The following is a 15,142-nucleotide window of genomic DNA, read 5'->3' as shown; positions in this document are numbered from 1 at the left end:
TTATATAAGTTCTGTCAAATCTGTCTGTCAAATGCATGCCATAGATATTCTTGTTGGATTGATATTCACAATGAAATCTGAGTACTCGCTCCCAGAGAAGCTACACATCGGAGGCAACCATTTACCACAGCACCAGCTACACTACATGACCAAAAGTATGTGGACAACTGCTCGTCAAATATCTAATTTCAAACTCATGGGCATTAATATGCGGCAGGTAACCTAGTGGTTAGAGTGTTGGGCCCGTAACTGAAACGGTTGCTAGATCGAATCCCTGAGCTGACAAGGTAAAAATCTGTTGTTCTGCTCCTGAACAAGGCACTTAAGCCACTGTTCCTAGGCCGTCATTGTAAATAAGAATTTGTTCTTTACTGACCTGCCTAGTTAAATAAAATGTTAAATAAATAAAAACTGAGGTGGTCCCCCTTTGCTGATATAACAGCTTCCATTCTTCTGGGAAGGCTTTCCACTAGATGTTGGAACATTGCTGCGTGGACTTGCTTCCATTCAGCCACAAGAGCATTAGTGAGGTCTGGTACTGATGTTGGGCGATTAGGCCTGTCTTGAAGTTGGTGTTCGATGGGGTTGAGGCCAGGTCTTTGCAGTCCAGTCATGTTCTTCCACACTGATCTCGACAAACCATTTATGTATGGAACTTGCTTTGTGCATGGGGGCATTGTTATGCTGAAACAGGAAAAGGCCTTCCCCAAACTGTTGCCACAAAGTTGGAAGCACAGACTCGTCTAGAATGTCATATGCTGTAGCCTTAAGATTTCCCTTCACTGGAACTAAGGGGCCTAGCCTGAACCATGAAAAACAGTCCCCGACCATTATTTCTCCAACCTTTACAGTTCTGCCAAACCCAGATTAGTTCGTCTGACTGCCAGATGAAGTGTGATTTGTGAGCCGTTGTTGTTCCTAGACATTTCCACTTCACAATAACAACACTTAATGTTGACCAGGGCAGCTCAAGCAGGGTAGAAAGTTGACAAAATGACTTGTACAACATTGCAAGTCACAGCTCTTCAGTAAGGCCATTCTACTGCCAATGTTTGTCTATGGAGATTGCATGGCTGTGTGCTCGATTTTAATACAGCTGTCAACAATGGTTGTGGCTGAAATAGCCAACTCCAGTTTTGAAGGAGTGTCCAGATACTTTTGTGTATATCAACATCCTCTCACTGTCAACTGCTTTTATTTTAAGCAAACTTAACATGTGTAAATATTTGTATGATCATTACAAGATTAAACAACTGAGACGTAAACTGAACAAGTTCCACAGACATGTGACTAACAGAAATTGAATAATGTGTCCCTGAACAAAGGGGGGGGTCAAAAGTAACAGTCAGTATCTGGTGTGGCCACCATTTGCTTTAAGTATTGCAGTGCATCTCCTCCGCATGGACTGCACCAAATTTGCCAGTTCTTGCTGTGAGGTGTTACCCCACTCTTCCACCAAGGCACCTGCAAGTTCCCGGACATTTCTAGGGGGATTGGCCCTAGCCCTCCGATCCAACAGGTCCCAGACGTGCTCAATGGGATTGAGATCCGGGCTCTTAGCTGGCCATGGCAGAACACTGACATTCCTGTCTTGCAGGAAATCACGCACAGAACAAGCAGTATGGCTGGTGGCATTGTCATGCTGAAGGGTCATGTCAGGATGAGCCTGCAGGAAGGGTACCACATGAGGGAGGAGGATGTATTCCCTGTAACGCAAAGCTTTGAGATTGCCTGCAATGACAACAAGCTCCGTACGATAATGCTGTGACACCTCCCCAGACCATGACAGACCCTCCACCTTCAAATCGATCCCGCTCCAGTGTACAGGCCTCGGTGTAACGCTCATTCCTTCGATGATCAGCGCGAATCTGACCATCACCCCTGGTGAGACAAAACCGCGACTCGTTAGTGAAGAGCACTTTTTGCCAGTCCTGTCTGGTCCAGTGACGGTGGGTTTGTGCCCATAGGCGACGTTGTTGCTGGTGATGTCTGGTGAGGACCTGCCTGACAAGAGGCCTACAAGCCCTCAGTCCAGCCTCTTTCTGCCTACTGCGGACAGTCTGAGCATTGATGGAGTGATTGTGCATTCCTGTGTAACCTGGGCAGTTGTTGTCGCCATCCTGTACCTGTCCCGCGTTTGGATGTACCGATCTTGTGCAGGTGTTGTTACACGTGGTCTGCCACTGCAAGGACGATCAGCTGTCCGTCCTGCCTCACTGTAGCGCTGTCTTAGGTGTCTCACAGTTTGGACATTGCAATTTACTGCCATGGCCCCATTTGCAGCATACCTAAGGCACGCTCATGCAGATGAGAAGGGGGCCTGGGCATCTTTTGGTGCTTTTCAGAGTCAGTAGAAATGCCTCTTTAGTGTCCTAAGTTTTCATAACTGTGACCTTAATTGCCTACCGTCTGTAAGCTGTTAGTGTCTTAACGATCGTTCCACAGGTGCATGTTCATCAATTGTTTATGGTTCATTGAACAAGCATGGGAAACAGTGTTTAGACGCATTACAATGAAGACCTGTGAAGTTTTGGGGGATTTTTACTAATTATCTTTGAAAGACAGGGTCCTGAAAAGGGGACGTTTCCTTTTTTGCTGAGGTTATAGGGAATGTGTGCTGGACTGGTCAAGTCAAATGTTCAATTAATGTCATTGTGCAATAACTGTTATGGCCATGGATGCCCATATTTGACATGTAAACCAACTATATTTTTACCAGGTTTCTTTATCTTGCTGAATAAACGTGATTGTTAATTTAGTGTAATGTTCATTACATTACTTATATTCATAACAAATTGTACATCCGAATGGATGATTTTTAAAAACTTTTTATAGTCTGTTTTATATTGTATCATTGACGGGGTGATGCACACTGCAGACACAAAGTTTCTAAACCCAGAGGGGCAACATCGCGAGACTGCCGGGAATGCTTGTGAAGCAGATCAAGCAGACAATGCCCGGGTTTTGGGTTAAAGAAGTCAAAAGAGTAGTGAAACATTCTTCCTTGGCTGTTAATTTTCTGGAAATGTAGGTACAACCTATAAACGTATTAAGTAGTTGAACATGTTATTACCCCAACTTCGTGAAATTGACCAATTGACACGTTTTCATTTGTCAAAAAAACTACTTTACATTGAAGGGGTGCCTTTGATTTGATGGCCTGTAAATGCGCAGTTCGACGCGAGACAAACCTGAGACAAGATTGTGTTTCTGCGCATGAGTTTAGCAAGCCAACGTCTCCATGACATCGCCTACAAGCGTGATCGGGGATTTTGATTGTAGAAGCAGTTTCTCCCTATACTGTACTGTCTTTGCTGCAGAAACCACACCACCTTGTTACAGCCGTGGTATTTATCATGCACTATCTCTTTAAGAAAATGGAGACGCCCACAAGCACGTGATTTGTCTTCATCCAATGTATGACTTAAAATATAAAAACTGGTTCAAACCGGTTTCTATCTTATATTTTACATTCGGTCATTATTTTACATTCACCATTGTTGCATTGCTAACGTGGCTAGAAGAGCTTAGTGAGCCAACAACTGACATTTAAAAAAAAAAAATTGTGTTGCAATTCCCGAACAATCATCAACATGCCTAAAAGAAAGGTAAGGAATCCTTCATTTTACGGCTAACAAATATATTTGTATTATTATTTTTTTGCTTGCATCTTGGCGTTTTTAAATTGCATTTGGTCTCTTCATCAGTACTGTATGTCGTCGTTTAGAAATGGCGGCAAAATGGGTCATCCTCTCAACGCAGTCAAATATATTCCTTAAAAAAATACAATTACATAAGAAATAAGGTGTAAAGATATTAACCATATTTATTAAGATTATTCGTCCTACATTGAGCATACCTATGACTAGTCCATGCACTCAAAAGCTAAGTACGATTTGTGCATCACGCGCTTGGTGCTTCTTGGAAGTTGTGCAGAAGCTCGCGGGGCTCAACTGAGGTATTTCATACATATAAACGATTTAACTATTAATATGTGTAATTCAATGTGCTGCATGTGAGCATCTCGGTGTCTAGTTTTCTTGTCATTTTGAGGCAGGCTTGAATCAGTGAGCCACAAAAATTGGTGGGAAAAGATGCTTGGTCGTTTTTCAATAGTTTGCACCCGACGCAACGCTTAAATGCAATCATATGGATCCTCTACTTTACCAGCTAATACTAATTCCTTGCGAATGCATTTTTTCCCCCAACTAACATTAGCTGGAGTTAACGTTAACTTCAGTGCGTTTACCCTGGCACTGAAAATTTCAACGTCAGGCTGCCATCTTTGCATAGCCAACATTAGTTAGCATCTCTAATGTGAATGCACAAGCAGCATATGCGCGGGTGCTTTTCAATGACCTTTTCTATTGGGTTTATCGTTGAACCTCCACGTTATTAAAAAAATATATATATATATATTTTTAAATTAAATACATCACTGCATCTTTAGCCGCATTAACTTCGTCGAAATAATGTTGCTAGGTAGATTTATTGAGCGCGAACTTCATCTTGTTGACGGCTGTCGAGCGCGAATTGACGCAAAACAAAGGAAGTGCCAAGCGCGCCCGACTGTTGTGACAGGACAGATTTGAATTTGAATATGCGCGGGAATTCCTTCGAAGTCAGAAGTAGCCAAGAACAGCGGAAATGTAGGTCATAAAAATGTATGGCTCTCTCGCCCACTGTGGTGTATGTAATCCGTTATGCAAAATATACATTATACTAAAGCCCAGCATTTTCTCTGGGAATGTGATGCTTCATTTTGATCAAAGGGGCCCTCCATAGAATAAGAGAGGGCAACAATGGACAGAACACCTGCTCCAGTTATCTTACTTTTTGAAAAGGACCTATGCTGTACTATGATACATTAGCTACATTTCTTTATTATTCAGCATATTTAAAATTTGCTTTCTGAATTAATTTCCTCCCAGTTTCTAAAGATTTTCCTTCTGCTTTTTCTTATTTTCAGAGTGCTACCAAGGGAGATGAGGTATGTATACAAATATTCACAATATTAATTCTAAACTGTTAGCTTGTGTATTCATTGTAATTTTTACACTTTAACTGAACTACAACTTATAAATGCTGTATAGGATGTTCATAAAGTCTTGAGCAATTAGGTCTACATAAATGCTTCACGGATCATTTGTTAACACTTATATACATAAAGGGTGATATGAAAGGTTGGTGCTTTGTCAAATGTGCCATTACATCTTTGAACCCCTTTATAAAGCATGACATTTCCTTATGAATTGTAATTTGCTGATACATCGATATCATCTTTATTCATTAAAAGTTGTAGTTTGTTTAAAGTAAGATCGTTGTAGTAGTAACTGAGTCATTGCTAGATATGTAACATGTGTTTCTTTTTCAGCCTGCAAGACGTTCAGCACGTTTGTCATCTGTAAGTAGTACCATTGACATAGGATACTTTAGGATCTGTACATTTCTTTTTAATGCAAACTCATGTCTTACTTACACTAATACCGTCTTATTTCTATTTTTTTGCAGAGACCTGCGCCAAAGCCGGCTGCCAAACCCAAAAAAGCGGCAGCACCCAAAGTATGTTAAATATTTGTTTAATCTGTCTTTTAATAAAGTTAAACTTGGCGTTCTTCAATGTGTTGTTTTTGCATCTAGAGTTTATTAGCGGTTGTTAACTCTTACCCTAAGCGTTATTGATTCATGACCTTTGGCATCAACTCAGAAGTTGTCCTATTTATTATATTGTTTAACAGCCACATGAGGGAAAGCATCAGAAAAAGAATCTCAAATATTTGGCACTGTTGAGCATTTGACAAGATGCATAACATCTTGAAGGAAGTGAGAGGGGAGAGAATCCACTTGTTCAATAGTCAACAGTGGCAAACGTGTTTTTTCTTCTTCAGAAGCCAGTCAAAGGAAAGAAGGCAGCTGAGAACGGTGATGCCAAGGCTGAGGTTTGTGTCCTGATAGGATCTGTTTTCTTCTCCCCCATTAGGGTTTAGATTTGGTTTTGCTTTAGGCTGTACATGACTTTATCTGCAATCCATCAGTCGCCCTTACCACAAATAAACCACAGTGTCCCTTAATGGGGATGTGATTCATTCAGTCCACCTCTACATGCATTACTTATTTGATGGGCGCTCAACTCAATTATGTGTGAATTGTGGAATGATATTAACCAAGCAGTTCTGTGGAAATTGTTATTAAGCTGTTATTACATAGAACCACTGGACGCTATGTAATCTATTTGCTTTCTGCCCTGCTGGCATAAGTTAGTGCATGTAATTGAATCGATTTGAACAAAAATAACTGATCTTTATGGGTGGGGGGATTATATTCACAACAACAATACAGTAGGCCTATGGGGTTAGATGCACTTAAATATGTGTATTTGGTTGGTTTCTTGTTTTCTATTCTCTTGAAAATAACAGCTCAACGGTAACTTTCTTATGGCATACAAACAGTTTTTTTTATTATTTTTGTAGGTCTGAAATAAGTCCATTTCCCTCCCATTTCTAGGCGAAGGTTGAAGCCGCTGGAGATGCCAAATGAAGAACTGTTTGAAGTTGTGATCATTCTGTGTACTTGGTGACTGTACAGTTTAAAATAAGTATTTTTTACCAAGTTTTTTTATATTAAAAGATATCATTTATAGTTCATTGTGGGCTTACATTTGACGTAATGAAGCTGTTCCAAGGGGTTGTCACGTTCATATCCATTTTTTTATGCCTTGTTTAAATGAATACCGTCCATATCCAGTCAAAGTTTTAAAAACCACACAAAAAAACTTCTAACCCTGTTTTATTTTTTTACTGCTGAATGTTATTTTCCAACATAAATCTAAACATTAAAGGCAGCTAAAGTGTGTTTCTAAAATGTTTAAGAGGAATAGGGTTTTTGCCACTCCTTTTAGTTTTTTATTGTACAAGTAATATGAATTAATTACATACCAAATGTTTTGAATCAACATCAGATCTTCTCATTCAGGAGACAAAAGACACCGTTTGAAAGTAATCACTAACTTGTATTAGGTCAACACACAAAATTAATAATGTGAACTTAATCATTTGTTCTATTGTTTATTTTTATTAAATTGTTCTGTAAAAACAGTGGAAAGAGCTATTGTGACGCCTATGAAATTTTAAATGTTCTTGAATAAAATGATAAAAAGGCTATTTTTACTTAATTTAGACATCAATATAACATAGCAAATCATTATTCAGCAAATCATTCTTTGTCACAGTTGTTGACATGCTAGTTTGCACAAATCCACACGTTTTCTAGATATGATACTTTCCTGTAAGAAAAATACATAGATAAAATCCATCCCTTTGATGCCCATAAAGGTAGTGCATGGTTTAGGGTTATACAGTGCATGAGGAAAGTATTTCCGGCCACTTGAATTTTTACACATGGTTGCATTACAGCCTTATTCTAAAATGGAAGACAAGTATATTAGTGTCTAGTTTGAGAAACAGACGCCTCACAAATCCTCAAGGAGCAGCTCCATTAAATAGTATCTGCAAAACACCAGTCTCAATATCAACAGTGAAGAGGTGACTCCAGGATGCTGGCCTAGGCAGAGTTGCAAAGGAAAAAGCAATATCTCAGACTGGCCAATAATACGGGAACTCTGCCTAGAAAGCCAGCATCCCGGAGTCGCCTCTTTACTGTTGATGTTGAGACATGTTTTGCGGGTACTATTTAATGAAGCTGCCAGTTGAAGACTTGTGAGGCGTCTGTTTCTCAAACTAGACACTCCAAAGTACTTGTCCTCTTGCTCAGTTGTGCACCGGGGCCTCCCACTCCTCTTTCTATTCTGGTTAGTGCCAATTTGTGCTGTTCTTTGAAGGGAGTAGTACACAGCGTTGTACAAGATCTTCAGTTTCTTGGCAATTTCTCGCATGGAATAGCCTTCATTTCTCAGAACAAGAATAGACTGATGAGTTTCAGAAGAAAGTTAATTGTTTTTGGCCAATTTTCAAACCCACAAATGTTGATGCTCCAGACACTCAACTAGTCTAAAGAATGCCAGTGTTATTGCTTTAATCAGTACAATAGTTTTCAGGTGTGCTAGCATAATTGCAAAAGGGTTTTCTAATGCTCAATTAGCCTTTTAAAATGATAGATGTGGATTAGCTAACACAAAGTGCCATTGGAACACAGGAGTGATGATTGCTGATAATGGGCCTCTATGACTATTTAGATATTCCATTAAATATCAGCTGATTCCAGCTACAATAGTCATTTACAACATTAACAATGTACTCTTTCTGATCAATTTGATGATACTTTAATTGACAGAAAAATGTGTTTTTCTTTTAAAAAACCAAGGACATTTCTAAGTGACCCCAAACTTTTGAATGGTAGTGAAAGTCTTCAGAACCTTTACTCAATACTTTGTTGAAGTACCTTAGCAGTTATTACAGCCTAGAGTCGTCTTTGGTATGACGCTACAAACTTGGCACACCTGTATTTGGGGAGATTCTTCTGCCGACCCTCTCAAGCTCTCAGGTTGGATGGGGAGTGTTGCTGCACAGCTATTTTCAGGTCTCTCCAGAGATGTTCGATCGGGTTCATGTTCGGCCTTTGGCTGGGCCACTCAAGGACATTCAGAAACTTGTCCTGAAGCCACGTCTTGGCTGTGTGCTTAGGGTCGTTGTCCTGTTGGAAGGTGAACCTTCGCCGCAGTCTGAGGTCCTGAGCACTCTGGAACAGGTTTTCATCAAGGATCTCTGTACTTTTCTCTTGTTGATCTTTCCCTCAATCCTGACTGGGTCTCCCAGTCCCTGCTGCTAAAAAACATCCCCACAGCGTGATGGTGCCAGGTTTCCTCCAGACATGACATTTGTCATTCGGGCCAAAGATTTCACTCTTGGTTTCATCAGCCCAGATAATCTTGTTTATCATGGTCTGAGAGTCATTTAGGTACCTTTTGGCAAACTCAAAGCGGGCTGTCGTGTGCCTTCCCTCTGGCCACTCTGTCATAAAGGCAGGATTGGTGGAGTGCTGCAGAGATGCATACGCTCCCGAATGCACTAGAATCTGACTAGATTTCAATTTGACATGAGACATCAGTGTGATATCTTTTAGCCTCCAATAGAGGGCAGTGTCTGATCAGAATTAAGGGACTTTAGTCAGTGGCTTTCTTATCTCCAGCACTTTAGAATTGACAGAAGGAGAGACCTGTTAGTGTTTTCAATTTACATATATTGTACTTAGAGTTAATATACATCCAACCATTTGCATCCCAAACTTTGCAACATCAGCATGGCTAGGCTCTAACACATTTTGGTAAATTAGAAGGATAGCCTCCCCATTCCAATGTGGGAATTAGGAAAAAATAGCCGAAGCAAGTGGCTATATCTTTTCAACCAAATAGGAGAGTGTATGATGTGCCTCTCCCTACAGTGGGATGTCACACACAGACACAACACTCACTCCACTGGCAAAAATATGTAAACCTGTTAAGTGTCGCTATCCACAACAAGCCTATACAGTACAAACCTGAGTCAGCGGAGGACTGTACAAACAGCAAAGAAGCAAAACATTGAAACATGTCCTTGACGCTGTCTATACCAGGGGTTGGCCTGTATGTCATGTATCAAAATGAACAGATGAGGATTTCACACTCCACTGTCATTCTGGTAAGGGATAGTGAAGGTGCTCTCTATCACGCAGGTCTCACACATTGGACTGGTGTGCCCTTTTCAAATACTGTAGGCCTATTGGAATTCCCAATAGTCAGGAGGCACTTAATGGACAAGAAACGGGAATTAACATGAAAATAATGTGAAAGCAGACTTTTCAACTGAAAAGAAACATCCACTGTAAATATGTTATGAAAAAACAACTAGCGAGACATCACAAGAGATGGTAGTCCATCTTCACCCTGCAAACCTCATCCGCTGAGTTCATGTGACGAGCATGAAGGGTGAGGGGATGGCATCCTCAAAGACAAACGTTAAGCTATACACATAGGCCTACTAGCAGTTATTTGAGGGTGACTACCCAAATGGGACTAGCTGGGAAGAGGAGGGAGTGGGAAAGTTTCTCACAAGGAGAACAAATTATGGGGAGGGGAAAGCAACCTAAAAGGAAAGAGGAAGGTGGTGGGGTTCTGAGAGTTCTGCTATTTGTTCTAGGATAGTGTTGACAAGAGGAATGGATATGACCATTCCAAATGTATTTAGGTCTATTTAAGCAATAAGGCATGAGGGGTTGTGGTATATGGCCAATATACCACAGCTAAGGGCTGTTCTTCCGCACAACGCAATGTGGAGTGCCTGGATACCACCCTTAGTCGTGGTATATTGGCCATATACCACAAACCCCTGAGGTTTCTTATTGCTATTATAAACTGGTTACCAACATAATTATAGCAGTACAAATAAATGTTTTGTCATACCAGTGGTATACAGTCTGATATACCATGGCTGTCAGCCAATCAGCACCCAGTTTATAATAATGTATAGCTTCTGTCTTCCATCACCATGGCATTAGACCAGTGTGACACCAATCAGGCTCCCGAGAACTGGAGTTGCCCAGCCCTGCGTTAGACAAGAGTTCAACTACATAAAACTAGCCTACGCAGCAGAGCACTAAACTAACCATTTGTGTGCTAAATGTCTGTATGTTGCTCTTTGGGCCAATAACCTATCTTCAGTCAACGAAAGCAATACTCCCAACAACAGTCAATCAATGTAGCCTATAAACCGAAATAAAAACGTGGGAACCTCAAACGCAACCACATCGACCAAACACGCCCTGTTTCTGTTTCATTAGGGCTACAACATACATTTTATGTATAGGACAAACTTATTAATTACCAATAAAGAAACATTCTTTCTCTGACTAGAAATACGTGTTATCGATCACACTAGGCGAGCTGAGCACATTCCATTCAGAGGGGTCTGTGTGACTTGTATGCACACTTAAATGTCTTGTGCACTCATGGCTCAGATTGCCCCACCCACCTCATGTATCTATAGGCTGGCCTGGCTTCCTATATAGCTTGATTACGTGACCATCGTGTGCTTTTACTCCCTCGTTTGAGCACATTTCAACCAGCTCAATCCAACCAGCTCAATCCGAGCACAGTTGCAGGTCAGTTCAATCCACAACTATTTAAATGACACTTTTGCACGAAAATGAGTTTGTGTCCACAATTGATTTCCAACTGTTTGTAATTGATTGACTCAATTATTAATGAACTAACAATGGAAATGAGCACGTACTGGAGGGGTGGAAAAATTGAATCGTTAACATTTTTGGGGGGAAAGAACTGATTCTTACGCCACAATATGACTTGGTTAACCATATGGATGGAGCAGCTAGGCAAAGTTATATTTTATACTTTTTTTTAACTGATTGTTGTAATTAAAGTATAACCGTTCAATGGGATAGATATTATTGATTGGTTAAATTTAACTCTTCATTTGGAATTAATAGGTGTGGGTTTTAATTGGTTGATGGAGCCACTTAATAAACTGCTTAGACAGGCAGCCCAATATTGTTTCTCACAATTTATATTTTGACCATCAGATCCAGTTAATTAAAAAAGATTTGACGTAATAGACGGCAGACGGAAGGGTGGCTTCTACAGATGCTGTTACTTTATCTAAAACATCAGGTGTACGCCGACTCCTGCAAAGTAACTAATGCAAAGATTTAAAGCGCAATTATGCGTTTTTTTCCGGTACATTGCCACGATTTTCAGTTATGTAGCTGTCCTACTGATCTCAGTGCGTCCTTGCTGGGATGACACAATCAATCTGCCGGAGAATACCAACTCCAAACACATTGGCTCACCGTTCCACGGGAGCGGACAGTAAAGTACACAGCATACCGTAATATTCTGAATAGTGGCCAAGTATACCTCGCTCCCCATTCCACTGAACCATTTTGGAGTAACAAACAAGTCCCAACATTTACTGGAAACTGTTAAACTACCTGTTCACTACCCTCCGGCTCTCCTCCGGGGATGTGCAACTCAACCCTGGGCCTAACTTCACCGAGCCAGCGATACTCACCGGAGTGGAACGCAGTGGATGGGATCCACTGATTGTCGCCGCTGCGGAAGTGGGTGAGTGCTATAGTCCCATGGTTTCTCTCGAGTCACCCGGCTCCAAGTTGGATTTTGACTCTCCAAACATATCCAAGTCGATATACGCGATATACGCGATCCCTGATGCAACTTCTCGCACCAGTGCCAGCAGAAGGGATAATTCATTGCACTACCGCACTGGCCCAAACGCAGATAATTAAACTTTTTTTTCAATCACTCGAGTTATCTGGGACCCACGAGCTAATCCCAAGGGACTAAAAAGGGGGCACTTGAACACTCCAAAAAGTGATATATTCAACATCTTCTCACAGACTCCAACCTTGACTTCCTCTGCCTTTCAGAGACATGGCTCCATTTAAAAACTCCATATGCTGCTGTGATTGTGCCTGGCTACAATGTTTTCAGGAGAGACAGGATTGAAGGAAGAGGAGGGGTCTGATGATTTACATTAAAGAACATATCCGATGTAAACAAATTGAGTGTTCATGTGGTAATGAACTAGAATGTATTGGCCTAAACATTACACTATCTCACCAAATGCATTTGACCCTTATTGGTATGTATAGCCCGCCTTCTACCAAAAGTGTTTTTTTGATCAGTTTAATAACATGCTGAGGGAATGTGATTTTGGGGAAAGAGGTCATCTTAATGGGAGATTTTAACATTCATTATGAAGAAAAGTCTTGTAGGAAAACGCTCAAACTGATCACTAATACCTTTAACCTTACGCAGCTAGTTAAAGGGCCAACCAGGGTGACTTGTTGCTCTAAAACACAGATTGATCTGGTGTTCAGTAGTAAACCAGAGAGGGTGACTAAATCATTCAATATGGTTACTGGGTTATCTGATCATACTCTGACACTTATAGCCAGAAAGCTTTCTAAGAACAGGTTTAACCTCTACTGTTAGGTATTCTGAGTTGACCAGGCTTTCTAAGAATTATTAATTATTTTGAAAATGTAATTAAGGTAATGAACTGGAATGATCTCTTGTCCTATACAGATGTGGAAGCAAATACTTAGGTTTTTCTATCCACAATCCAGACTACAACAAATGGCTTCCTAAAGAAAAGAAAATCCAAACTTGGCCAAAAGAGCACTATTCCTTGGCTAAATGGAGAAATCTGCTAACTGATGAAAGAACGAGATCATGCTCTAAAAATATCCTTAAAGTACAAATTAGAGCATGACAGATGTAGGTTTACCATGTTGAGAAATAAATCAGACAGGCCAAGGCAAACTTTTTTAAATTTTTTATTAACATAATTGGTGCAGCGAAGGGAAATTCTAAATTGATCTGGGAGAATCTAAAAATAAAAAAAAGTTAACAGGGAAAGACCATAGTAACACTGCAAAAATACTTGATATCATGGTGAATGACAATCTAACACAGGATGTAGTCGCAAATAGCCTTCAATTCCTACTTTGTTGACTCTGTCAGGGTACTGACACAGAACCCCTCCACTGGTTTCTTGGGCTCAGTGCTAGTGAATGACACTCAACCTAAGGGAAGTTTCTGAGTCAGTGTGGAGCAAGGTGATGAGGTCACTAAAGAACTCTAAAGCCAAAGATGTGTTTGGGCTGGACTCTACCTTTCTTACAAACTACATTCACTCATTGGCCCCATTACTAAGGTCACCAACACATCTATTGGTCAGGGGGTGTTTCCATGGGTCTGGAATTTGGCCTTAATAACAACAATCTTTAAATCGGGTGACCCTGCTGACGTGAGTAACTACAGGCCCACTAGTATACTACCTGTGTTGTCAAAGGTTGTTAAAGTGTGTAGTAGAACAACTGATTGCCCACATCAACAACAGCCCTTTCACATTACACTCCATGCGGTTTGGCTTCGGAGCAAAACACTCCACAGAAACTGCCAACTGCTTTCTTCTGGAAAATGTGAAGTCCAAGATTTTTTTAAATTGAACCTTTTAACTAAGCAAGTCAGTTAAGCACAAATTCTTATTTATAATGACAGCCTAGAAACGGGGGTTAACTGTTGTGTTCAGGGGCAGAACAACATATTTTTACCTTGTCAGCTCGGATTTGATCTAGCAACCTTTCGGTTACTGACCCGTTGCTCTAACCACTAGGCTACCTGCCGCCCTGTCAGACAACGGGGGCGTTTGTTGAGGCTGTGGTTCTGGACCTAATGAAGGCTTTTGATACTGTTAACCATGAGGTTCTCCTCACAACGTTGTCCAAGTTCAACTTTCCCCCGATACCTTGAGATGGATGAAATCATACCTTGAAGGCAGAACTCTGTGTGTGAGCAATGAGCTGTCTCCCACTCTTAGCTATGATGTGGGCGTGCCCCAAGGGTCAATACTGAGGCCCCTCCTGTTCAGCTTGTACATTAATGAGCTGCCTTCTGTATGTACTGGGCCTGAAGTTCAAATGTATGCAGATGATACAGTGATAAATGTGCATATGTAACCGATGTGAATTGGTTAGCGGGGTGCGCGCTAATAATTTCAATCGGTGACGTCACTCGCTCTGAAGTAGTTGTTCCTCTTACTCTGCTAGGGCCGCGGACTTTGTTTGACTATTGAGGTAGCAAAACTGTAGTTCAAATCTATGATACTCCCCCACCTAACATACTGCTTGACGAGTTGGGCGCAAGCTTGCTGTACAACATTTAAACTCAGTGTCTGTCTATGAACAGGCGCTTGATAGGAAGCCCAATAGCCATCACTGTTACATCCCCAGAAAAATCTTGTGCAATACACCGACGCATGTTTTGTATTCAAGATCCTAAATGCCTGGCTTCCCCTCCACTCAGTACTTTTGTTAAACAGAAAACCCAAACATATGGCAGCAGATCCACAAGGTCTGCCATGAGCGGTGACTGTATAGTTTACTTATGGAAATGCACCTTTAGTCAATCTGCATTCTCCGTGAGCGCTTTCCATGTCTGGAATATACTGCCATCAGAGACCCACAACTGCACCACCTCACATTTTCACAAAAACATGAAGACTTGCCTAAAGGCCGGTCAGACTAGTGAACATGATCCCTAGTTGTGTATTGCCGCTTTCCATGTCTGTTGCTTGTGAGGTGTGGAAACACTGTTGCTTTCCATGTTTGG

At 41.0% G+C, this 15,142-nt stretch overlaps 1 protein-coding gene and 1 long non-coding RNA gene across 2 annotated transcripts in view; both read left to right on the top strand.

The window, feature by feature from the left end:
• Positions 1 to 4,979: 4,979 nt before the first annotated feature.
• LOC123997616 lies at positions 4,980 to 7,158 on the top strand. The gene is made up of 5 exons (XR_006832142.1): positions 4,980 to 4,990; positions 5,375 to 5,404; positions 5,512 to 5,562; positions 5,889 to 5,939; positions 6,471 to 7,158. It is a non-coding gene; the product is annotated as an uncharacterized LOC123997616 (long non-coding RNA).
• A 3,910-nt stretch (positions 7,159 to 11,068) lies between these two features.
• Positions 11,069 to 15,142, top strand: part of LOC123996404 (putative transmembrane protein ZNF593OS) — a 16,343-nt gene continuing 12,269 nt past the window's right edge. The window contains exons 1-2 of the mRNA XM_046299792.1: positions 11,069 to 11,091; positions 12,008 to 12,070. Of these exons, the coding sequence (XP_046155748.1) occupies positions 12,036 to 12,070 (35 nt within the window). The 5' untranslated portion in view covers positions 11,069 to 11,091; positions 12,008 to 12,035. The remainder of the gene's footprint in view (positions 11,092 to 12,007; positions 12,071 to 15,142) is intronic.

This window comes from Oncorhynchus gorbuscha, linkage group LG15, assembly GCF_021184085.1.
Source record: "Oncorhynchus gorbuscha isolate QuinsamMale2020 ecotype Even-year linkage group LG15, OgorEven_v1.0, whole genome shotgun sequence".
NCBI classification, from domain to species: Eukaryota; Metazoa; Chordata; class Actinopteri; order Salmoniformes; family Salmonidae; genus Oncorhynchus; species Oncorhynchus gorbuscha.
Note: the sequence above shows the minus strand (reverse complement) of the source record. Positions and strands in the feature narration are given on the sequence as shown.